This window comes from Oncorhynchus mykiss, chromosome 15, assembly GCF_057628025.1.
Source record: "Oncorhynchus mykiss isolate SJ-2025 chromosome 15, ASM5762802v1, whole genome shotgun sequence".
NCBI classification, from domain to species: domain Eukaryota; kingdom Metazoa; phylum Chordata; class Actinopteri; order Salmoniformes; family Salmonidae; genus Oncorhynchus; species Oncorhynchus mykiss.
Genome location: NC_143036.1, coordinates 16,469,619 through 16,495,281, shown reverse-complemented (window position 1 = coordinate 16,495,281; position 25,663 = coordinate 16,469,619). Strand labels below are relative to the sequence as shown.

General features: G+C 42.6%; 2 protein-coding genes across 3 annotated transcripts in view; both read right to left on the bottom strand.

The window, feature by feature from the left end:
* Positions 1-105: 105 nt before the first annotated feature.
* mcmdc2 (minichromosome maintenance domain containing 2) lies at positions 106-15,401 on the bottom strand. Its single transcript, XM_021562461.3, has 13 exons — positions 15,161-15,401; positions 14,779-14,909; positions 14,429-14,684; positions 14,218-14,340; positions 13,889-13,990; positions 13,188-13,316; positions 11,303-11,540; positions 10,900-11,105; positions 10,531-10,697; positions 9,864-10,043; positions 9,590-9,732; positions 7,417-7,526; positions 106-6,959 (listed from the first exon to the last, which is right to left on the bottom strand). Exons 1-13 carry the CDS (start codon positions 15,255-15,257, stop codon positions 6,790-6,792), a joined length of 2,052 nt encoding a protein of 683 aa, XP_021418136.2. The 5' UTR covers positions 15,258-15,401; the 3' UTR covers positions 106-6,789.
* A 24-nt stretch (positions 15,402-15,425) lies between these two features.
* sgk3 (serum/glucocorticoid regulated kinase family member 3) overlaps positions 15,426-25,663 on the bottom strand; it is a 36,298-nt gene continuing 26,060 nt past the window's right edge. For both annotated transcript variants that reach the window (XM_036943867.2, XM_036943868.2), the window contains exons 11-17: positions 23,074-23,186; positions 21,467-21,503; positions 18,305-18,391; positions 18,069-18,164; positions 17,788-17,943; positions 17,104-17,193; positions 15,426-16,986 (exon numbers count right to left, since the gene is read on the bottom strand). In XM_036943867.2, coding sequence (XP_036799762.1) covers positions 16,819-16,986; positions 17,104-17,193; positions 17,788-17,943; positions 18,069-18,164; positions 18,305-18,391; positions 21,467-21,503; positions 23,074-23,186 — 747 coding nt within the window. In that variant the 3' untranslated portion in view covers positions 15,426-16,818. The remainder of the gene's footprint in view (positions 16,987-17,103; positions 17,194-17,787; positions 17,944-18,068; positions 18,165-18,304; positions 18,392-21,466; positions 21,504-23,073; positions 23,187-25,663) is intronic.

The window sequence follows — 25,663 nt, the reverse complement described above, 5'->3', positions numbered from 1 at the left end:
CACTTCTGAAATGTGCAAATTAGAAACTTAGCACAATATTCAAAAGAAAAACTGATAGTTATGGTTTTAAAGGCCCAGTGGAGTAAAACAATTGATTTCCCTGTGTTTCATATACAATCAGTAGCCAGTTTATTAGGTACACTCATCTATACTGAACAAAAATATAAACACAACAAAGTGTTGGTCCCATGTTTCATGAGCTGAAATAAAAGATCCCAGAAAATGTCCATTCCTATCAAATTTTGTGCACCAATTTGTTTACATCCCTGTTAGTGAGCATTTCTCTTTTGCCAAGATAAGCTATTCACCTGACAGGTGTGGCATATCAAGAAGCTGATTAAACAGCATGCACATCACACAGGTGCACCTTGTGCTGGGGATTTTTTTTTTTAAACAACACAAATGTGCAGTTGTCACAACACAATGCCACAGATGTCTCAAGTTGAGGGAGCGTGGAATTGGCATGCTGACTGCAGGAATATCCACCAGAGCTGTTGCCAGATAAGTCAATGTTCATTTCTCTCCGTCGTTTGAGAATTTAGAAGTACGTCCAACCGGCCTCACAACCTCAGACCACGTGTAACCTCGCCTGCGTGATCGTCTGAGATTAGCCATCCAGACAGCTGATGAAACATGTCTGTAATAAAGCCATTTTGTGGTGAAAACCTCATTCTGACTGGCTGGGCCTGGCTCCCCAGTGGGTGGGCCTATTCCCTCCCAGGCCAACCCATGGCTGCGCCCCTGCCCAGTCAAGTGAAATCTTTACCGTTGCCAAGATAATCCATCCACCTGACAGGTGTGGCATATTAAGAAGCTGATTAAACTGCATGATCATTACACAGGTGCACCTTGTGTTGGGATAATATATATTTTTTATGCAGTTGTCACAACACAGTGCCACAGATGTCTCAAGTTTTGAGGGAGCGTGCAATTGTCATGCAGACTGCAGGAATGTCCACCAGAACTGTTGCCAGAGAATTTAATGTTAATTTCTCTACCATAAACCACCTCCAATGTCGTTTTAGAGAATTTGGCAGTATGTACAACCACAGACCACGTGTAACCACGCCAGCCCAGGACCTCCACATTCAGCTTCTTCGCCTACAGGATTGTCTGAAAACAGCCACCTGGACTGCTGATGAAACTGAGGAGTATTTCTGTCTGTAATAAAGCCCTTTAGTGAGGAAAAAATCATTCTGATTGGCCTATGCCCTCCCATGGCTGCGTCCCCGCCAAATCATGTGAAATCCATAGATTTATTTCAATTGACTGATTTCAAGTTAATGTCACATGCACAAGTACAGTGAAATGGCTTTCTTGCAAACTCAAAACCCCAAAATGCAATAATCAGTAACAATGTAATACTAGAAAAAAACAGGAGAATAACTGTAACTCAATTTTTGCATGTTACATTTATATATTTTTTCAGTATACTATCGAGTTGGACCCCCTTTGCCTCCAGAACAGCCTGAATTCTTCAAGGGAATGGATTCTACAAGGTGTCAGAAACATTCCAACGTTTGGTACCAAGGTACAATTGATACAATTTGCTACAATTGGTGTCATGGGACCTAACGTGTGCCAGGAAAACATCCCCCACACCACTACACCACTGCCACCAGCCTGTACCGATGACACTAGGCAGGATGGGGCCATGGTTTCATGCTGTTTACACCAAATCCTGACTGCCTTCAGCATGACGCAACAGGAACAGGGATTAATTGAACTAAGGCAATGTTTTTCCACTCCTCAATTGTCCAGTGTTGGTGATCGCGTTCCCACTGGAGACGCTTCTTCTTATTATTAGCTGATTGGAGTGGAACCCGGTGTGGTTGTCTGCTGCAACAGTCCATCCGTGAAAAGGACAGACGAGTTGTGTGCACCGAGATGCCATTCTGCACACCACTGCGCCGTTATTTGCCTGTTTGTGGTCCGCCTGTGAGCTTGTACGATTCTTGCCATTCTCCTTTGACCACTCTCGTTAACGAGCTGTTTCCGCCCACAGGACTGCCACTGACTGGAAGTTTTTTTGTTTGTCGCACCATTATCGGTAAACCCTAGACACTGCCGTGTATGACAAGCCCAGGGGGCCGTCCGTTACTTAGATACTGGAACCGGCGCGCCTGGCACCGACGATCATATCACACTCGAAGTCGCTTAGGTCACCCGTTTTGCCCATTCTAACTTTTAATCGAAGCAAGTAACCAGATGCCTGTCTGCCTGCTTTATAAAGCAAGCCACGGCCATGTGACTCGCTGTCTGTAGGAGCGAACCGTTTTCATGAACGGGGTGATGTGTCTAATAAACTGGCCACTGAGTGTGTATTTCCACACTACGCTGATAATGCCCTTTTAGTGTAAGAGCTGTCTGAAAAGACTGCCTGACATTTCTGCCTGTTTTGGTGGGATGGAGTTTTGGCCTGCCTGTTGACCGTTAATAGACCAATAAGAAAGAGAGTTCCAAACCTCTCTGCCAATAACAGCTTTTTTTTCACCTTTCCCCTCCCCACTCAGACCACTCCCAGACAGTCCTAGAAAAACAATTTGTTTGAGAAATTGCTCTTTGCTAAGCCATCTTTTTGACAATGTTAATTGAAAACCCACATTAAGGTACTTAACGTAAATTGTTACCCAGAAATGATTTGATATTGAGATCAAAACGGCTGCATTGGACCTTTTAATTCAAATGAAAATGGCCAAAACACAAATACAATTAAAACACCGTTTTCAAAAGTTATAAAATAGACCTATTAGCTGCCTCATAATAATAGGTAAAACCTTGTAGGGTGTTTTTGGTAGTCGCCTGCGTGATGTGAGCTCAGACTGCGCATGCCAATAACGATGAAGCAGGAAGTCTTATCTTTCTCTGTAGAAGAACAACGAAGGAGGACGCATGGAGGTTGTATGCGCTCGCACCCATATTATTTTTATGATCAACAACTTGTTGAGTTCCCCGTTCAGGCAACAGGTAGGTTGCTAATAACATTAGGCAGTCGGTTTTATTCAATAATAATGCAAATTGGTGTTTTAGCTGGCTATATAAAATACCAGAACACTAGCATGTTAGCTAACCTGACGTTTCCGCCGTCAAAATAAGGATTATATCCTTCCCTCTAAAAATGGATTCGAAATCATTTACGTAGTTTTCTGTAATATAATCGTCCCGTTTCAATTAAACAATTTTATTGACTAGGTTAGTAAGCGAACCGTTTCCTTGTCACTGGTGCGCTGCGCTCGAGGGCCACGAATCAATGCCACTGATCACGTGAGTAGGCAGACTGTCGTGGCCATAATGTAGTTAGCGCTAGGGTAAGCGAGAGACTGGTAATGTATGGATATTGTCTGGCAAAGGGTGCAGCTCATTAATTATTTAATAATCATTCATTTAGTTTGCTAATTAACCACTCCCTCATGTTTATGCTCAAATTGGTGCATCCCGCAGACATTTGAGGCACTTTTGTCGGTGCATGTGAGCTGTTGGCAATCATACTATGGATAATTTTACCAAAATAAATTGACGGTTTACTCTTGGATCTTAGTATCATGTGTGAATGGAATGGAATAAGTGACTTATCGAACGGTGTATTTGGGCCTAAATGTCCCAGCAGTATTGTAATAAATCATACTGTCTGCTGCTTGTCCCAGATCCGATGATAAATGGCCCCTTTGTCATTTCGGCCCCTATTGTTAGTTAGGTTACTGCACACCTGCTCTGGTCACCGATCATCGGATACCACGGTGGTCTGTTAATTGTCTTCGCAATGACTTCATTGTGGAATCTCGACTTTGGACGTCTCAAAGGAGTAAAGGTCTTGGTTAAGGTCGTGATCTGCTGTTGAACCTGCAGTGCAGTGTGGGCTTTCATTGTGCAGTACTCCCAAGCTGTGTTAAATGTGCCCCCTGACCCTAAGTTCATTACTCATTTTAGCTGTCTAGTTGTGTTCGGAGTGCATTGGCTATTCCTTCAGTACAGCTTATCCATGCAAGATAAAAACCAATAGTTCCACACCAGTTACCTGGCAATTACTTGGGAGTACTATTTTTGGATGTCACTCAGACTTTTTCAAAGTGCAGAATGCTTCCCATAGCTCTGAATGTGGCTCTCTTAATATCTTTGAATATCTGAGCAGTAGAGTTGTGTGCGATCTGTATCCCAGAATTAGCTGAACCTTGAATTTGTTAAATTCGACAGCTGTGTAGGCTGATTTATGACAGTGTTTTTAAATATACAGCAGCAGGAATTTCACTTCAGGTTTTATGTATTTCTCTTATAGCGTTCATGGACTTGAAGGGTGTTGAAGGATCCAGACACGGATGCATCCTTTGTTGTACTGGAGTGAGTCGTCCATTCTTAAACCCAAGGTTTATTAAAAGGCCTAGAATATCATTTTTGCCATTTACCCATCTAACTAAATTTGGTTGCTGAGACTAACTGAACTACCAGTAAAATCACAACAATGACCATACCACAACTGTCAGTCCAATTTGATTTATAATTTTTTTTGTCACAAAATTCATTCAGTTTTTTTCACAGGTTTTTCTTTTGGGGACAGATGGTGCTGGCTATGCCAGTAGTGTACTGAGGTGAGTTCATTCCTAACTCTAAGCTATGCTCTGCTAGTCGGTTGTTCTGCTGGTACTGTGATGACTTCACACATTTGCCGTTTACCCATCTGACTAAATTGGGGTGTTGAGACTGTGACTAACTGAACCACCAGCATTATTCTAACTAAAGAATACAATTTCAACCCACATCTCGATTGGAGGCCAATGATCATCAGTATAACAATTTTTTTCTCCCACAGATTTGATTGGCTGGCAGGGTACTGAAGACGCTATAAGAGATCTACACCAGGGGTGTCACTCATTCCATAGAGAGCCTAGTGTCTGTGGGTTTTGGGTTTTCCTTTCAGTTAAGGCTTAGACATCCAGGTTATGGAGTGACCTTAACTCGTCAATCAAGTACAGGGAGCAGTGAAAACCTGCATACACTCTGCCCTTCGTGCAATGAGTTTGACACGCAATCTACATCTTGTTTTTGGTGAGTTAGGCCTATACCTTCTCGTTTCCACTGGCATTAACCAACTAGTATACAACCCTTTGGTTAATGTTGTGATGAGTTATCATTTTTGCCGTTTACCCATCAGACCATTATTGGGGTGCTGACAGTGTGACTAACTGAACTACCATTATTCTGAGATATATTTTTACATTATCTATCAAATTATAATTCTGTTCTTTCATAGAGTTAATGGGCCAGGATGTATATTGAAGATCTTGCCCTGTGGTGAGTAAAATATTATTTTTAATCTGAGGGCCAAACATGTCTTTGATCGGCAAATGTGCACGAAACTGGAGTTGTGATGAGTTCTACATTTTGCCGTTTACCCATCAGACTAAATTGGGATGCTGAGAGAGACTTCCTGAACTACAGTATAATTGCTTGTATATTTTGCCTAACTACAATCAAATGATAGTCATGCTAATAGACTGTTCTCTCCTAGATTGGGTTTGATGATCCAGTATGTGGAATATGAAGACTTAAATCTCAACCCTATGGTGAGTGTGAGGGCTAAATAGCCAACTGGTTTCCTTCAGTCTTCTACTGGAGTTGTGATGACTTCTCACTTTTGCTATTTACTGATCTGACTAAATTGGGATGCTGTGACTAACTGAACTGCCAATATTAGCATTGATCATTATAGGTAGACGCAGCGATATGGTATAGATGCAGTGAGTAAAGGGGGTCAATTTCCACAACTAAGAGTGTTGAAGCGTGAGCATCTTGCTTAGCTCAATATCTGCGGTGCACCTCGTGGCAGGGGCTACCTTCAATCATTAAACCTGCAATCCCTGACTACGGTTTGAGACTCTTATTTCATCATGCAGGATTGTTAGGCCTGCAGTAGGGGAGTTATTTCCTGGGTTGAGAGGTGTCCATTCATTTTAAATGGAATTGATGCCCTTTCTGACATTTCTGCTAATTTACCCTGCTGAAAAGCCATTCATTTGAATTACCAGCATTGTAACTAAACCCACGATGGTAGAAAGTTGTAGGTTGATGGCTAATCTTATTAGACAATGGTCATTTATTTAACTGATTTCTTCTATTCGTTGACAATTCACAAGGTTTGGAAAGCAGTGCATGAACTCCTTCACAAATATGACCCTGGAGACCTAAACTATCACCCTATTTTCACCATTCTTGCCTGTCAAAAAAAGCACAACCTTGGTCTGACTCCCCTGCTTAAGGTTAAATGTTTGTTTTAATCAGATTTTATTCTGCCCCGTTATGAAATAAAATATTTTATGGTACATTAATCGCAATCTTTTTTCTGCCTACATTGAATTACACTGAAAAATATGAATGTTACAGTTCATGTATTAGACCCTAATCAATGGATTTCAATTGACTGCAGGTGCGTAGCCATGGGTTGGCCTGGGAGGGAATAGGCCCACCCAGTCAGAATTAGTTTTATCACCTGTCTGGGTGGCTTATCGCAGGTGAGGCCGGTTGGATGTACTGCCAAATTCTCATTCAATACTCTGGTGGACATTCCTGCAGTCAGCATGCCAATTCCACTCTCCCTCAACCTGATATGTGGCTACAGCAATCATGCTGTTTAATCAGCTACTTGGTATGACGCACCTGTCAGGTGGATGGATTATCTTGGCGGAGGAGAAACGCTCAATTTGAAGCGCTTTGTGCTTATGGAACGTTTCTTCTTCTGAGTAGCTCATTTCCCTATTGCAATTCAATATAGAAAAATCCTTTAACTTAGCTGTGGTCCTATTCCTCCTCAGTGATGTAGCTGGTGGCCCCGGGTGCGTAGGCGTAGACAAAGTGCAGGATGCTTTGTTGGAGCTGCTCCAGGATAAGGTCTCTCCTGTGGAGAGCTTCCAGGTCACACAGGTCACAGGGAAATGCTGCGTCGGGTGGGATAACGAGCGCTGAGGCTCCTGTAGGTAGAGGGAGCAGTCCCCAGACCAACTATCAGGGAAAATCTAGACTGCAGTCCACACTGGCTGCTATTACTAGAGCAAAGAAGATCATGGCCAGGATACTCTTGCCTGTAGCTACACCTGCATGTGACTGATAAAAATGTGATTTGACTGTAGAAATCCCCACTCACTGACATTAAAGCAAGACCTAGGCATGACTGCGGGAGTCTTCACCATGCTCTGCTGATGTATTTTTCTCCCCATATACAGGAGTATTAAAGACTTTGCACTAGTTTGGGGGGGGGGCTGTAGCACGGCTACGGACCTAGGGGTGTGGCACCCTAGACAAAAGAAAGGTTGGACTGCGACATCACTAGAAATGGTGCCGAGTCTGGAGGGGTTTGATTTCAACATGGCAGCAAATGGGATCTATGAGTTTGGCTGCTGACTTGGCCTTCGGTCCTGTGTGTCATACCATGTCTGAGAGTGATGGAGTTTTCACACAGCAACACAGCGATCACTGCATCCTCCTCCAGCACTGTGCTTCTCAGACACAGCTTACTGTGGGCCTCAGCCAGGGAGATCCTGGAAGAAACATGCCAATAAAGACAATTAGAAGTAAACAAATGTCTAGTTTTTAGCTAAGCAGAATTTACTGTGAGTAATGGTACAGTTACTAACTGGCAATGAAATGCACCATGTAGGAACAGACCATCAGATCTGGAAAAACCTGTCTTAGTGATAAGCCTTTTGTATATCTTTGGGGGTCACTGATGAAATTGTGTAAAAATAAACCCAATCTGATACCACTGAAAATATTTTCCAGCCTACACAAAAAATAGTCTACACTCGGGCACCCATTTATTGGTTCTGTAAATGAATGATTGTGCTCCACCTTGTGGAGAAATATGACATTGCAGGTGCCCTGAGAATTAAGGGCTTTTTCTCTTTTTATTTTTTTGTTTGAGAGATACAACAACACAGAGTTACACATGGAGTAAAACAAACATACAGTCAATAATACAGTATAAACAAGTCTATATACAATGTGAGCAAATGAGGTGAGAAGGGAGGTAAAGGCAAAAAAGGCCATGGTGGCAAGGTAAATACAATATAGCAAGTAAAACACTGGAATGGTAGTTTTGCAATAGAAGAATGTGCAAAGTAGAAATAAAAATAATGGGGTGCAAAGGAGCAAAATAAATTAAATACAGTTGGGAAAGAGGTAGTTGTTTGGGCTATGTACAGGTGCAGTAATCTGTGAGCTGCTCTGACAGTTGGTGCTTAAAGCTAGTGAGGGAGATAAGTGTTTCCAGTTTCAGAGATTTTTGTAGCTCGTTCCAGTCATTGGCAGCAGAGAACTGGAAAGAGAGGCGGCCAAAGAAAGAATTGGTTTTGGGGGTGACTAGAGAGATATACCTGCTGGAGCGTGTGCTACAGGTGGGAGATGCTATGGTGACCAGCGAGCTGAGATAAGGGGGGACTTTACCTAGCAGGGTCTTGTAGATGACATGGAGCCAGTGGGTTTGGCGACGAGTATGAAGCGAGGGCCAGCCAACGAGAGCGTACAGGTCGCAATGGTGGGTAGTATATGGGGCTTTGGTGACAAAACGGATTGCACTGTGATAGACTGCATCCAATTTGTTGAGTAGGGTATTGGAGGCTATTTTGTAAATGACATCGCCAAAGTCGAGGATTGGTAGGATGGTCAGTTTTACAAGGGTATGTTTGGCAGCATGAGTGAAGGATGCTTTGTTGCGAAATAGGAAGCCAATTCTAGATTTAACTTTGGATTGGAGATGTTTGATATGGGTCTGGAAGGAGAGTTTACAGTCTAACCAGACACCTAAGTATTTGTAGTTGTCCACGTATTCTAAGTCAGAGCCGTCCAGAGTAGTGATGTTGGACAGGCAGGTAGGTAGGTGCAGGTAGCGATTGGTTGAAGAGCATGCATTTAGTTTTACTTGTATTTAAGAGCAATTGGAGGCCACGGAAGGAGAGTTGTATGGCATTGAAGCTTGCCTGGAGGGTTGTTAACACAGTGTCCAAAGAAGGACCAGAAGTATACAGAATGATGTCGTCTGCGTAGAGGTGGATCAGAGACTCACTAGCAGCAAGAGCGACCTCATTGATGTATACAGAGAAGAGAGTCGGTCCAAGAATTGAACCCTGTGGCACCCCCATAGAGACTGCCAGAGGTCCGGACAACAGACCCTCCGATTTGACACACTGAACTCTATCAGAGAAGTAGTTGGTGAACCAGGCGAGGCAATCATTTGAGAAACCAAGGCTGTTGAGTCTGCCGATGAGGATGTGGTGATTGACAGAGTCGAAAGCCTTGGCCAGATCAATGAATACGGCTGCACAGTAATGTTTCTTATCGATACCAATGTAACAGTATAATTTTAAACCGTCCCCTCGCCCATACCCGGGCGCGAACTAGGGACCTTCTGCACACATCAACAACTGACACCTACGAAGCGTCGTTACCCATCGCTCCACAAAAGCCGCAGCCTCTTACACATAGTTAAATCAGATTTGACAAATGCCCAAGTTAAACACTAAAATAAGTAAAAGGGTGATGTGTATAAATATTAAACATGGTATTTTTTTTTATGAATAACCCTCAGCATGTGGTAGGCCCTTACAGTAGCTTGATGGAGGCCACAGACACCTTTGCACCATGGCCCGAGTCTGAGCGGACCCTTCTGCTGGCCATGTAATAGCCATGTATCATCATCTCTGCCCCGGGGCTCAGCTCTGTCTGGATCCTCTGGGTGTGGGCCAGAAGCTAGGGGAAGGAAGAGAGCACAATGGTCTGTCACAAAGCATCTAAAAGTGTGCGGATGTATTTTTTATATGTGCCATAAATTACATAAAGGTAAATATCATTATAGTGTGTACAGTATTGTGTGGTTTTACCTCCTTATAGTCCTGTGTGGTGAACTGCATGCAGGATGGGTAGAGGGGCTCTCCGGGCTGCACTGCCTGTCTGAGGGTGTGCACCGTCTGGGCTAGCAGGGCTTGCTTTCCCCCTGCCTCCCGACACAGGATCACCAGACCAAAGGCCTCAGCCAACTGGGCAGGGACCGAGCCCATGTCCTACACACACACAATGGATCACAGATTTTCATGTGGCTGGTAGCTAATTTTGTTAAAATACCTTAACATGGAAGTACTATATTTACTACTAGAGTACTGTTTCTTGTCCATCCTGAATAGGCACAGGCCAAAGTGGAAGAGAACCTGAAAGCGTTTGTTTGGACAGCAGTCTGTTCCATGAGTGGAACAATTAACTACTTCCTCTGAAGAGAGTAAATTGTCTCCCCTTCCTGCTTTGCCTACATAAAGCAAACGCCTAAACAGACAATTGGCTGGCTCAGATTTGACATTTCGGGAACACATATTTGCCAGTGCTGAGTACTATTGGCATTGTGTGGTAGGAGAAAAGGTTTCAAACTGCTCACATGGAATAGCATCGTTGCAGAATCACCATATCAGACAACAACCCAATGGGGGCACTCACATTTATCAAGTGCAGTAGTCCAATACATTTGAATGTAATGTAAATTAAACAACTATGACCCACCACTGTTCCCAGCACTGTACTGCCAGTCCTGGTGGTCTTGTTTGAGGGAGCTGTGGAGTCTGCCAAGGCCCAGAAGCTGCACTGGACAGGGAAGGAGATCTGCTGGTCAGCATCCTCTCCATACTTCTTCCCTGGGATGATCACAGACACTGTCCGACTCTCCAGAGCTGGGTGGGGAAGGAGAGCGGTCAAAGGTGAACTAACTGTTGGGGGTGGATAGAAGGCAAAGGCCCCGTGTGAAACCAGTTCTTTGGGCTATACACTCAAATAACTTACTCTATACTTTGTGTCACAGGAGGTGCCATAATGTTGCATTGCTACAGCTGTATCAAACTGGCTCCAGGCTACAAGGTAAGCAGGGCTCTGTACCTGACTGAAGGGCATCCATCTTATCTTTCCTGTGGTGGCCCAGGTCCCCGAGCATGCAGACGCCCCCAGTGGCCAGCAGGGCGGAGCCAGCGTGGATGTTAGCCGTGCCTGCTCCGTGTTCATCACGAGAAAGAGAGGCAAACATCTCCCCTGTCGCAGGGTGTCTCACCCCACGGCCAGCCAGACCCAGGCTGTACGTCATCAGCCTAAGACGGGGGTAACGGAGGCTGGCTCTCAACAATTTATTTATGCTGTTGACTTGAATATAGGCATAGTATAATTTTACTGTAGTAATGTTATTGTTTTGGCCATTGTATTGTGCTTTCTAAGAACATGGTTGATTGATTGACTGATTCAGAGATTGATTAATTGACTGTCTGACTGAAGCATTATAATGCAGGACCTTTCCAGTATGAGTGTGTCAGTCGTCAGGGCTAGCAGGTCCAGGCAGTGCAGTGAGTCTGGGTTGTCCTCCCGGCCCTGGACCAGGCTGAGCAGCAGGCCCAGCTTCAGAGTGCTGTACAAGCCCGGGGGAACCACAGGGGATCCAAACGTGTTAGCCACAATGGCAGAGAACCTCCAGGGGGAACAGGCTGTTGCCGTCAACAGGGCCTGGAAGTTAGAGCTGATGGTGCCCGTGTCTGGGGGTGTGGTTGAAGGAAAAGAAGAGGGGTGGAAATAATCTACTGGACTGTGAGGTGTTGTCATTGAATATACAGTACCAGTCAAAAGTTTGGACACCTACACATTCAAGAGTTCTTTATTTGTTGTATTTTCTACATTGTCGAATATTAGTGAAGACAAACTATGGAAACAAATCATAATATATTTTATTTTAGATTCTTCAAAGTAGCCACCCTTTGCACACTCTTGGCATTCTCTCAACCAGCTTCACCAACAGTCTTGGAGTTCCCACATATTCTGAGCACTTGTTGGCTGCTTTTCCTTCACTCTGTGGTCCAAACCATCTCAATTGGGTTGAGGTCGGGGGATTGTGGAGGCCAGGTAATCTGATGCAGCACTCCATCACTCTCCTTCTTGGACAAATAGCCCTTACACAGCCTGGAAGTGTTTTGGTTTATTGTCCTGTTGAAAAACAAATGATAGTTCCACTAAACTCAAATCAGATGGGATGGAGTATTGCTGCAGAATGCTGTGGTAGCCATGCTGGTTAAGTGTGCCTTGAATTATAAATAAATCACTGACAGTGTCACCAGCAAAGCACCATCACACATCCTCCATGCTTCACGGTGGGAACCACACATGCTGAAATCATCCGTTCACCTACTCTGCATCTCACAAAGACACGGCGGTTGGAACCAAAAATCTCCAATTTGGAGCCAAAGGACAGATTTCCACCGATCTAATGTCCATTGCTCGTGTTTCTTGGCCCAAGCAAGTCTATTCTTCTTATTGGTGTCCTTTACTAGTGGTTTCTTTGCAGCAATTCGACTATGAAGGCCTGTTTCAAACAGTCTCCTCTGAAGAGTTGATGTTGAGATGTGTCTGTTACTTGAACTCTGAAGCATTTATTTGGGCTGAAATTTCTGAGGCTGGTAACTCTAATGAACTTATCCCCTGCAGCAGAGGTAACAATGGGTCTCCTTTTCCTGTAGCGGTCCTCATGAGAGCCAGTTTTTTCATAGCGCTTAATGGTTTTTACGACTGCACATTTTCTGGATTGACTGACCTTCATGTCTTAAAGTAATGGTGGACTGTCGTTTCTCCTTGTTTATTTGAGCTGTTCTTGCCATAATATGGACTTGGTCTTTTACCAAATATAGGGCTATCTTCTGTATACCAACCCTACCTTGTCACAACACAACTGATTGGCTAAAAAAATCCACAAATGAACTTACAATTTAATTTAAATTCCAGGTGACTACCTCATGAAGCTGGTTGAGAGAATGCCAAGAGTGTGCAACGCTGTCATCAAGGCAAAGGGTGGCTATTTGAAGAATCTCAAAATATATTTAGATTTGTTTTACACTTGGTTACTACATGATTCCATATGTGTTGTTTATGTCTTCACTATTATTCTACAATGTAGAAAATAGGTCAAATAAATAAAATCCCTGGAATGAGTAGGTTTGTCCAAACTTTTGACTGTACTGTACTGTTCTGGTATAAGCAAGTCAGAGGTCACAGTCCTCACACACAAGGACACACACATACATGTTCCTTATGAATGGCTTTCTCGGAGTAGCTGAAAATCAGACCTATAGATTATGAATAGGATTTAATGTAAGCTGATCTGTACCATTGTAAGCATGCATATAGGTCCTTACATTCAGGCTCCCACGGTTGAACGCTATTGGCCTCCACACTCCAGGTGACGTTGGGCCACTGGTGGACATGGGCCGGTATGCCCAGCACCCTGTACAGACGTCCAATCCTCATGGAGTTACACAGCTCATCTACGATGTTGTGGGGGAAACAGAACCATAACACTCTGAGGGGTTGTCCGGTTCTGTCTTGCTTTTTCCTAATTATTTGAGGAACATGCAAGGCACCTACACACCCCTGCCAAGAACAACACAGGAACCAGGCCCTTGGAACAAAGATCTCACTGTGTGTGCGTTGTGTGACCCAACTAATGAGTGTTTCTTACACTTATTAACATATATGTTTAGTAACGTGATCTAGCTGTGTTGAATTCCTCCAGAAGTCTAGGTCAACAGAATATGCTAATACTGGCACTGAGAATCACTGCTCTCTCAGGGGTAATGGCTGGACAATGTTATTGGAGGGCACAGGAACACCTAATATCTCACCAAGGGGCACTACTGCGTGGCTGGCTACTCAAACCTCTATTTTAACTCTTCCCCCATTGGATTTTGGCTCCAAAATTACATTTGTCATGGAAAAGGAAGAGAAAATTCCTAACAAACTTCTAAGTTACTTTTCTAAGGAGATAAAACAAAATCTTGACTTGCAATATGTGAACATTACAAAACGTTTGGGCAAAATTATCATTATGTGAGCTTACCTCTGAGAAACAGGGTGACAGACTGGTACCTGAGGGCACTGGGAGGATGGACTTTCAGGACATCCAGTGCTTTAACATGGATCAGCTCTACAAGCTGCTTGTCTGTTTCCAAACCACATTATATTTACATTACAAAAGGTCAGTCATTTAGCAGATGTTCTTATCCAGTGCATCCATCTTAAGGTAGCTAGATGAGACAATCACATTCAAGTACATTTTCTTCAATAAAGTAGCTGTCAGCAAAATCAGAGCTAGTAAGAAACGACGAGCTACATGTAAGAATGGCATGTGAGGCTACTTCATCAGGTATCATTTAGGGACATTCTCACCCCCCAGGACCCGGAACTTGATGTCCTCTTTGAGGTGAGAGGAGCAGAGCAGGCAGCTGAAGTCACTCCTCACTGTGGCTGACTCAGTGGCTCCGGGTGCGTGCACTCTGATGTGATGGAACCCTGAGGATAACATCATATTACAGAATTTGTAAATGGCATTACCGTGATGTTATGAAAACAGAAATAGGTTACTTGTAATCAGGCCTACCTGTTGAGCAGGGACAGTCCTCCTCAGAACAGAGAAACCTGGCTCCCTGAGTGTACTTGGAGACCCTAGTCATCGCGATGGCCAAGCCCTCCATGGCAACAGGCCTCATGGGGCCATAAACACAGGGAAACTCACAGAGGTCCAAGGTGTACTCAGGGAACGGAGGTAGGTGTGTAAACTTCAGGATCACATTCACCTGACTTTCTGTGTGGATTTTCTCTATGAGGGAGAGTGTCTTTATTGACAGAAAACAAACCTGAAAGAGTGACAAAAATAAATAAAAAAACAGTATGTTCAAAATTCAAGGTTTGAATATGGGGTAATGTAAATGGGAGATGTTTTGGACTTACAGATTGAAACAGTGCTGTAGCTTTGAGGGGGTCATTGAGAACACAATCACCCAATCTAGGATCCAGTTCGATTAGGTCTGAAGGGTTCACACGGATACAGAACCGATACACAGCTTCATTTCGCTGGATGTCTGAAGGGAATAGGTACTTGGGTGATTGATGTAGCTGTTATAAAGTCAACTCTATCAATTTACATAACCATATCAGTTATTTAACAGTTTGCTGTCATCTATGAAGGACTGCGTCTCACCACATCCTCCAAGTGGGTACAGGGTTGCCTAGGTTACCCTTTCCTCAGGAGTCACACAATCCCATTAGCTAGCTAGCTAACACTGACCGAAAGCTCTCGCTAGCTAGCCTACCACTGGCCCTTAAAACTTACCGTTGAATGGTTTGCAGTCTTCAGCAAGTTGAAGAAGAGCTCCACTTCTGTCTAGAAAAGACAAAATTGACTCTTTCAGTAAGAGAACGTTTTCCATTTTCTGTTACCGACTGACTAACGTTAGCTAAAGCGTTGTCTGAAGAGACTAGTCACACAGTCAAGATATCACGCGACTTGAACATTTGAACTGTGCTCGCTAATTTGAGAGCACAGACAGACAAGTCCCCCCATCTCCGTAATAAACAAGACATCGAAAACAAACTTGTTGGTTCATTTAATTATTATTTTAATGTACAGTACATCCAAGGCATTGTATTGAACAATGAGGCATGTTGACAACACTCGTTAGTTAGAAATGGTATGGAAATCCTAGTCTGGTGGTTGAGGTTTTCTGTGAGGATTTCTAAGGAATATCTGAGTGTCAATTAAGGCAAGATTATGAGTTTGTAAACTATAACACAGAAAGGCAAGCAAACCACAGAAATAAATCAGATGGCGCAGCACATGTTTGCAAAGTAAAGTCACTGGAGCCATTACAGAAAAGGTCTATATAAACACACACAATGAAAATCTGAACTGAAATGACCTCTGTCAACACAAGACTATATTCCGTGACCTAGTATTTCCGACTGAGAACCCTCCCACCACAAATTAACAATGAATCTATAAATAAACCTACTACAAGCACTTTCTAAATATACCATTAACCAGTGATCTTGTTAGGATAACAAATCTTTTGATATTGGAAGAGACAAAACAATTCCTTTTAGCTGTTTTGAAAGCATATAAATGACATGTTCACTGCCATTTCATTAAATCCACAAAGTCTGCTTTTAAAGTGGAACGAAAAGATTTTGAGGAAGCGCTTTCATCCCAATTCGCCACTTAAATTTAGGATTTTATTTCGGGGTCTTTTTTTTTTCTTAACCCACCCCACCCGGACAACATCACACTGAATGTCCTCATTTCTTCAAACAAAGAACCAAAATGGACATGAGCCAACAACCAATACATGTGTCAAGAAAGAAATATGGCCGACATTTCTTAAAAATATAATTTGTTATATAAATATCATTAGGTAAAAATAAAGGTTTCTTGACACAGTCTGCAACCCAAACCCTTTTCATAAGTGCTGTCTGATCACAACTTCTGCTCACTTTAGCTTTTCTCAAAACGGGTTCATCCACAATATAAATTCTTCCCTTTTATTCAAAATATTTAGGACAGGTTAAGGCAGTGTTTTTCAGTCCTGATCCTGGAGACACACAGGGTGTGCAGGCTTTGTTCCAGACCAGCACTAACACACCTAAATACACTAATCAACAAGCTACTGGGCTGGAACAAATCCTGCATACCCTATAGATTTCCAGGACCAGGATATAATAATACTGGATTAAGGCCAAGGCTCTACAGTGCATCCATTTTGATCGCATTAAGATTTTGCTGTGCGACATGGAATTTTTATTTAGGAGCACCAGTTCACCTAGAATAATTAAGGATTCTAGCTTTCTTACCTCAAATATTTCTCAATGTGGTCCTACATTTCTTTGTGTGCACCTACATTTTTCAACTTAGGTGCACACGTGCTCCTTGTAAAAATAAAATAACAATTAAGGCAATTTCACAGAACTCTGGGGCAGGTCCTCACAGCTAGTCTTTCATAGGAAGGAGTCATCTGAGGGGGGTGCGTAGGAAAAACCTAGGAAGGCATCATCAGCCTCCATTACACTGGCATTGACTATGGCATGTTCAGTATAGCACACAGAGTTTGGAACGGTCTCATCTGTGAATTCTGGATCAAAGTTTGTGATGTCGTAAGGAGAATTCTGCAAAACAGGAAAGAGGAAAAAACAAACATCAGTTCATTCATGCTTGTGGTCTGGTGTTGCATCTGCCGTGTGTTGCCATACATCAGAATCACATGTAACCCTGAGAACATTTACCACATTGGGAGTGAATGGAGGTGGAACCTTTCTCTGTTCCAGGTCATCCCACTTGATCGCAGAGAAGAAGTTATGTGCTTTGATCTCATTCTGAAAAAAAACAGAATAGATATTTTTCAGTTCTAGAACAACCAAGGCAAATGCTATTACTTCATACTGTTGAAAGCGATGTAATGCAATCCATCTTGCCAAGAAGAAATGAACATTGCCAGACACTGCAGCTATTGAGCAACTCCTGGTCATGACAATGTTTCTCCACCAGAGAGAGTCAGATGCCATCAGCTACAGCAATACATGAGTCACAGTTGTGAGACTATGAAGCATACTGCTGTGTTACTTAAATAAATGGTAGCTTGGGATTTAGAGCACTGTAGGCTGCTGAGGGGAGAACAGCTCACAATAATGGACGGAACGGAGCAAATGGAATGGCATCAAACACCTGGAAACCATAGGTTTTATGTAATTGTTACCATTCCAACTATTCCGCTCCATTCACACCATGATCCCGCACTCTCCAAGTAAGGTGCCACCAACCTCTTGTGACTTCGAGGAAGGTCAATTTGTGTGTATTTAGTGAGTTTGGAGTATTTAAAAAGTCTTGGGTCACTGGAATATTTTCTAACTAAATGAGATGGGTGACATAAAACCATAAACCACTGCCATGCTGTGAGGGTCACCACTCACAAAGTCGTCTCTGGAGCCCAGTCTGTGTGTGCCGTCCTTCTCCAGTAGAGCCTGCAGGAGGGACCAGGCCGTGTTGGACGCTCCGGGACGCATCATCAAGGGTTTGTGGAGGATGTTTTCATACATCTCATGGGTGTCTCTGCTGTAGAACGGAGGCTGTGGAACAGAGGGGAGATAGATGTGTGTTACTGTTAAGACAGTGTGTGATCAGGCATTATGTCAAGGGTGTGTTCTGTCTGTACATATTGTGCCTGTTTTCAATGTCTACTACTGTAACTCACCAGGCCAAAGAGCATTTCATAGAGCACTGATCCTAGACACCACCAGTCCACTGTGTTGTCATACGGTTGTTTCCTCAGGACCTCTGGAGCTAGGTACTAGGGGTGGGGGGGGGGGAGTTAAATAAATTAGCAATGACAGGCCTTTTCAGTCTCAATCCAGAACAGTGGTCCAGACATTAAAAAAGGTTATTATGCCTTATTACATATGCTATCCTGGAAAACATGTTCAACATTACCTCAGGTGTCCCACAAAATGTGCTTGTCGTCTCGGCTTGGGAAATGCCTTCCTTGCACAATCCGAAGTCCGTCAAAACTATATGTCCCTTTAAAGAAGGGGAGTCAGGGACAATTTTAGACAGTGTTTGCCATCATTATCCTCAGTCATAACAGAATAACATACATTTTCTTTGTGGAATTTTGGCCAGAGTAGCCAACTCTCAGGACACTCGCAATTTCCTCAGTCTCAATAAGGCCGGTCAGGAAACGCATTAGTTAAACAATCAAATCACAAACGTTCTCTTCTAAACTGAAAATGACACTGCCGTTCGTGTGAGATGTGTTAGCTGGTGAAGGATTAGGCTTCACCACAGACACTTGCTTTCTTTATAACCTGTTGGATTGGTTAGTTTGAGACATTCATCTCATCATTTTTTCCAATGACTAAACTCAGCAAAAAAATAAACGTCCCTTTTCAGGACCCTGGCTTTAAAAAGGTAATTTGTCAAATTCAAAATAACTTCACAGATCTTCATTGTAAAGGGTTTAAACACTGTTTCCCATGCTTGTTCAATGAACCATAAACAATTAATGAACATGCACCTGTGGAACGGTTGTTAAGACACTAACAGCTTAAGCAATTAAGGTCACAGTTATGAAAACTTAGGACTACTACTGAAAAAACACCAAAAGAAAGATGCCCAGGGGCCCTGCTCATCTGCGTGAACGTGCCTTTGGCATGCTGCAATGAGCCATGAGGACTGCAGATGTGGCCAGGGTAATAAATTGCAATGTCCGTACTGAGACGCCTAAGAGGGAGACAGGACGGACAGCTGATCATCCTCGCAGTGGCAGACCATGTGTAACAACACTTGCACATGATCGGTACATCTGAACATCACAACTGCGGGACAGGTACATGATAGCAACAACTGCCCGAGTTACACCAGGAACGCACAATCCCTCCATCAGTGCTTAGACTGTCTGCAATAGGCTGAGAGAGGCTGGACTGAGGGCTTGTATGCCTGTTGTAAAGGCAGGATCCTCACCAGACATCACTGGCAACAACGTCGCCTATGGGCACAAACCCACCGTCGCTGGAATAGACAGCACTGGCAAAAAGTGCTCTTCACTGACGAGTCACAGTTTTGTCTCACCAGGGGTGATAGTCGGATTCGCGTTTATCTTTCAAGGAATGAGTGTTACACCGAGGCCTGTACTCTGGAGCAGGATCGATTTGGAGGTGGAGGGTCCGTCATGGTCTGGGGTGGTGTGTCACAGAATCATCGGACTGAGCTTGTTGTAATTGCAGGCAATCTCAATGCTGTGCGTTACAGGGAAGACATCCTCCTCCCTCATGTGGTACCCTTCCTGCAGGCTCATCCTGACATGACCCTCCAGCATGACAATTCCACCAGCCATACAGCCCCCCTCCCCCTTTGTTCTGGGACACAATATTCAATTTCTGTTAGTTACATGTCTGTGGATCTTGTTCATACAAATATTTAGACATGTTAAGTTTGCTGAAAATAAAAGCAGTTGACAGTGTGAGGACGTTTCTTTTTTTGCTGAGTTTAGTAGTAAACACTGAAAATATTTAAACTCTACAAAAATATAAAAACACAACAATTTAAAAGATTTTACAAAGTTAGTTCATCTAAAGAAATCAGTCAATTGAAACAAATAATTAGGCCCTAATCTATGGATTTTACATGACTGGGAATACAGATATGCATCTGTTGGTCCCAGATAAAAAAAATATATAATTCTTTTAAGTTAGGGGCGTGGATCAGAAAACCAGTCAGTATCTAGTGTGACCACCATTTGCCTCATGCAGAGCAACGCATCTCCTTCGCATAGAGTTGATCAGGCTGTTGATTGTAGTCTGTGGAATGTTGTCCCACTCCTCTTCAATGTCTGTGCGAAGTTGTTGGATATCAAATCCATTTTATTTGTCACGTGCCGCATACAAACGGTGTAGTAGCACTTACAAGCCCTTAACCAACAATGCAGTTCAAGAAATAGAGTTAAGAAAATATTTAAGATATAAACTAAAGTAAAAAATAAAATAAAAAGTAACAAATTAACAATAACAAATATTGGCACAAACTAGAACACGCCGTCTTACAAGTTGAGCCAAAGCATCCAAAACATTTTCAATGGGTGACATGTCTGGTGAGTATGCAGGCCATGGAATAAATGGTACATTTTCAGCTTCCAGGAGTTGAGTACAGATCCTTGCGACATTATCATGCTGAAACATGAGGTGATGGCGAAGGATGAATGGCACAATGGGCCTCAGGATCTCGTCACGGTTTCTCTGTGCATTCAAATTGCCATTGCTAAAATCCAATTGTGTTCGTTGTCCGTAGATTATGCCTACCCATACCATAACCCCGCTGCCACCACATGGCACTCTGTTCACAACGTTGACATCAGCAAACCGCCTGCCCACACGACACATAATCTGCGGTTGTGAGGCCGGTTGGAAGTACTGGCAAATTCTCTTAAATAACGTAAGAGGTAGTTTATGGTAGAGAAATTAAATTCTCTGTGGACATTCCTGCTCTAGTGGACATTCCTGCAGGCAGCATGCAAATTGCACACTCCTTCAAAAATTGAGACCTCTATGGCATTGTGTTGTGTGACAAAACTGCACATTTTAGAGTTGCCTTTTATTGTCCCCAGCACAAGGTGCACCTGTGTAATGACCATGCCGTTTAATCAGTTTCTTGATATGCCACAACTATCAAGTGGATGGATTATCTCGGCAACGGAGAAATGCACACTAACAGTGATGTAAACAAATGTGTGCACACATTTAGAGAGAAATTAGCTTTTTGTGCATATGGAACATTTCTGGGATCTTTTATTTCAGCTCATGAAAACATGGGACCAACATGTTAAATTCATATATTTGTTTCAGTGTAGTAAAGGCTAAACTAAAGTAAACACTTTCCTTGAGGTTAAACTGATATGCAGAATTATTTTGGGTAATGTTAAAATATCAGGTAGACTACATTTATGGGAGGAGGATTTCAGTTGTCAAGATACATTTGTACGAAGGCAGTTGTTAAGCAAAAAGATTGCTAATGCAGTTTCGATTGAATACAGCCCTAAGCTACTCCACATATAAAACAGATTACTTATGCACTGCAAATGAGTTAGAATGTCACACTTACTTCAAAGTCGAGAAGGATATTTTCTGGCTTCAAGTCCCTGTGAAAAAACAAACATGAACATTATCCAACGATGTTGATATTGGATAATAGAACTGTGCTTAATGGATTACAAGAGCTATTATCTTCCTACTTCTGGGCAACAGAGGATATCAAAACAATCATCAAGAGAGGTTTCTTTAATCCTAGCGATTTGCATCCAGTTGATATCAATTTACATGAGTAGCCTAGTGGTTAGAGCGTAGCCTAGTGGTTAGAGCGCTGGGCCAGTAACCACAAGGTTGCTGGATCGAATCCCTGAGCTGACAAGGTGAAAATCTGTCATTCTGCCCATTCTGCCCTGAACAAGGTAGTTAACCCACTGTTCCCCAGTAGGCCATCATTGAAAATAAGAATTTGTTCTGGACTTGCCTAGTTAAAGGCAAGAGACACCACCACACTACACTACACACCAGACCAGCACAAACATGCGTTACGTTCCCCAGCTCAAACAGAATGGGAACTAACAGTCACTCACCAACAACCAAAACAAAACATGTAGGGCTTTCCCACTAACAAGATGGCAACCAGCACAGGTGTAACACATACTGACAAATGAGGTGACACCCTACGTACTAAAGTCCGACCTCAAACACAAATGGAACAACTAAAACTTGCACATGGTATAAACACTGTTAGGCGCAGACAACAGAACGAAGGGCAAAAAAGGTAGAGAGAGAACAATACATGTCAGTTAATGAACGACTATACACGTGCTGCAACCATGACAGCAGTGACATTACTACAGCCGACCTCTTGAAAAAGGAACACTTCAAATATCAAAGTTCCAGGAATTTCACAAAAGACGCTATTTGAAGTTGGACTTTTCCCACTAATTAAAAAGGGGATGTGTTCATTCAGGATATTTAATGTGGAAACTGTTTCACGAAACCTTAGAATGTGTCTAACATTCAAATAAAATATTATTGCTTGTGTTCCTAGCTGCAACAGTGCAGTAATATCTAACAATACTCACATCTAAAATAATGGAATTAAGAAATATTAGGACGAGCAATGTCAGAGTGGCACTGACTAAAATACAGTAGAATAGAATACACTGAGTATACCAAACATTAGGAACACCGTCCAAATATTGAGTTTGCCCTCAGAAGAGCCTCAATTCTTCAGGGCATGACTCTCTTCTCTACATGGTGTTTTGATTGCGTTCCACAGGGTTGCTGGCCCATGTCGACTCCAATGCTTCCCACAGTTGTGTCAAGTTGGCTGGATGTCCTTTGGGTGGTAAACCATTCTTAATACACACGGGAAACTGTTGAACTTGTAAAACCCAGCAGCGTTGCAGTTCTTGACACAAACCTTTGCGCATGGCACCTACTACGATACCCCGTTCAAAGGCACTTATATCCTTTGTCTCGCCCATTCACACTCAATGGCACACATACACAATCCATGTCTCAAGGTTTAAAGATCCTTCTTTAACCGGTCTCCTCCCCTTCATCTAACAAGTGGCATCAATAAGGGATCATAGCCTTCACCTGGATTCACTTGGTCAGTCGATATAATGGAAAGAGCAGGTGTTCTTAATGTTTTGTATACATACATCCATGTACCTGTAAACTATGTTGAGAGAATGCAGATAGCCCAGTGCGCTTGCCATTTCTGCGATGTAGAACTTGGCTCTGGGTTCCGGAAAGGTCCGTTCTTTTTGAAGATGGAAGAAAAGCTGGAATGATAGAATACAGCCACAGTGCCAGTGAGACATTACAGAGGAATAAAGGAAACTGCCAAAATAGAAGGAAACGCCAACATAAAATGTCTTAATAGGGCATAGCTTCAATGTGCCTTGGCATAGATTCGCAAGTGTCTAGAACTCTATTGGAGGGATATGACACCATTCTTACATGAGAAATTCCATAATTTGGAGTTTTGCTCATGGCGGTGGAAAACGCTGGTTCAGTTGGGTTAAGATCTGGTGACTGACACACACACACCCTTTAAACACCCTATGCTCCTTTGAGACCTCTTTCAAAGTCACTGAGATGTCCTCTTCTAGCCATGGTAAGCCAAAATAATGCACAACTGGGCATTTTTATACATGACCCTAAGCACGATAGGATGTGTTAATTGCTTAATTAACTCAGGAACCACACCTGTGTGGAAGCGCCTGCTTTCAAAAGACTTTGTATCCCTCATTTACTCAAGTGTTTCCTTTATTTTGGCAGTACATCATAATAAATTAATGGACAGAGTATGGAGTGATATTTAGCCCAGGTTGCTAACAACAATTGTAGCCGAGTCTTGACACAGAGCCGTGGGTCAAACTTCCTGCCCTGTCTGCAAATTCCACATCACAATTACAATTGACTCAAGCAGCAAGTTAAGTGCTAGCATCAACATGACATGAACTATGAGATTAGCCTCTGCACTCTCGAAAACTGGAAAGGCAACAAAGTTTCAGTGGTTTCGGAGGAGATAGAGCCTAGTCCCTACAGCTAAAGCACATAGCCTACAAATCTGGGATCAGGCTAAGGGAAATCCATAGACCTCAGTAGCTTTTTTGTAGATATCTATAATATTTTAATACTGTCAAAATATTTATACAGACTTGCCATTATACCAAGGTTAGAGAAACATTACAAACCTTCAATCATCCTGTCAATCACTCTTAGTTTTGGCTCTTTCTGACAGTCCCAGAATGGCATAAAAATGCTAATAAATATTTTTATGGAGTTACATTGGCCAACGTTGCACTAATGGCCAGGATGTGCTTATTCAAATGTAGAAATTCAGCTCCCACCACCTACACTGCACAGTTCCTTTTATTGAAAAGGAAGCTTTGAAATGTATGGGTTTTTTAACACTTAAATGGTAGATTGGGAGTGGGTCGCAGCTGATTCCTTTTGAAGTGTATAAACTAATGTAAATCAATAAACTATGTAAATGTTTACAGTTTACTGTCAACATTGGGATAGGGGTAAGCAGCATATCCTGGATCAGTGGTTTAATATTGGGATAGGGGTAAGCAGCATATCCTGGATCAATGGTTTAATATTGGGATAGGGGTAAGCAGCATATCCTGGATCAGTGGTTTAATATTGGGATAGGGGTAAGCAGCATATCCTGGATCAGTGGTTTAATATTGGGATAGGGGTAAGCAGCATATCCTGGATCAGTGGTTTAATATTGGGATAGGGGTAAGCAGCATATCCTGGATCAGTGGTTTAATATTGGGATAGGGGTAAGCAGCATATCCTGGATCAGTGGTTTAATATTGGGATAGGGGTAAGCAGCATATCCTGGATCAGTGGTATAATATTGGCAGAGGGGTAAGCAGCATGTCCTGGATCAGTGGTTTAATATTGGGATAGGGGCAAGTAGCATATCCTGGATCAGTGGTATAATATTGGGATAGGGGTAAGCAGCATATCCTGGATCAGTGGTTTAATATTGGGATAGGGGTAAGCAGCATATCCTGGATCAGTGGTTTAATATTGGAATAGGGGTAAGCAGCATATCCTGGATCAGTGGTTTAATATTGGGATAGGGGTAAGCAGCATATCCTGGATCAGTGGTTTAATATTGGGATAGGGGTAAGCAGCATATCCTGGATCAGTGGTTTAATATTGGGATAGGGGCAAGTAGCATATCCTGGATCAGTGGTTTAATATTGGGATAGGGGAAAGTAGCATATCCTGGATCAGTGGTTTAATATTGGGATAGGGGAAAGTAGCATATCCTGGATCAGTGGTTTAATATTGGGATAGGGGCAAGTAGCATATCCTGGATATGTTTTAGAACACCTACTCATTCAAGGGTTTTTCTTTATTTTAACTATTTTCTACATTATAGAATAATAGTGAATACATCAAAACTATGAAATAACGTAGTAACCAAAATATATGTTATATTTGAGATTCTTCATATATCCACCCTTTGCCTTCATGTCAGCTTTGCACATTCTTGGCATTCTCTCAACCAGCTTCATGAGGTAGTCATCTGGAATGCATTTCAATTAACAGTGAATTTGTGGAATTTCTTTCCTCCTCAATGTGTTTTAGCCAATCAGTTGTGATGTGACAAGGTAGGGGTTATACAGAAGATAGCCCTATTTGGTAAAAGACCAAGTCCATATTATGGCAGGAACAGCTCATATAAGCAAAGAGAAACGACAATCAATCATTACTTTAAGACATGAAGGTC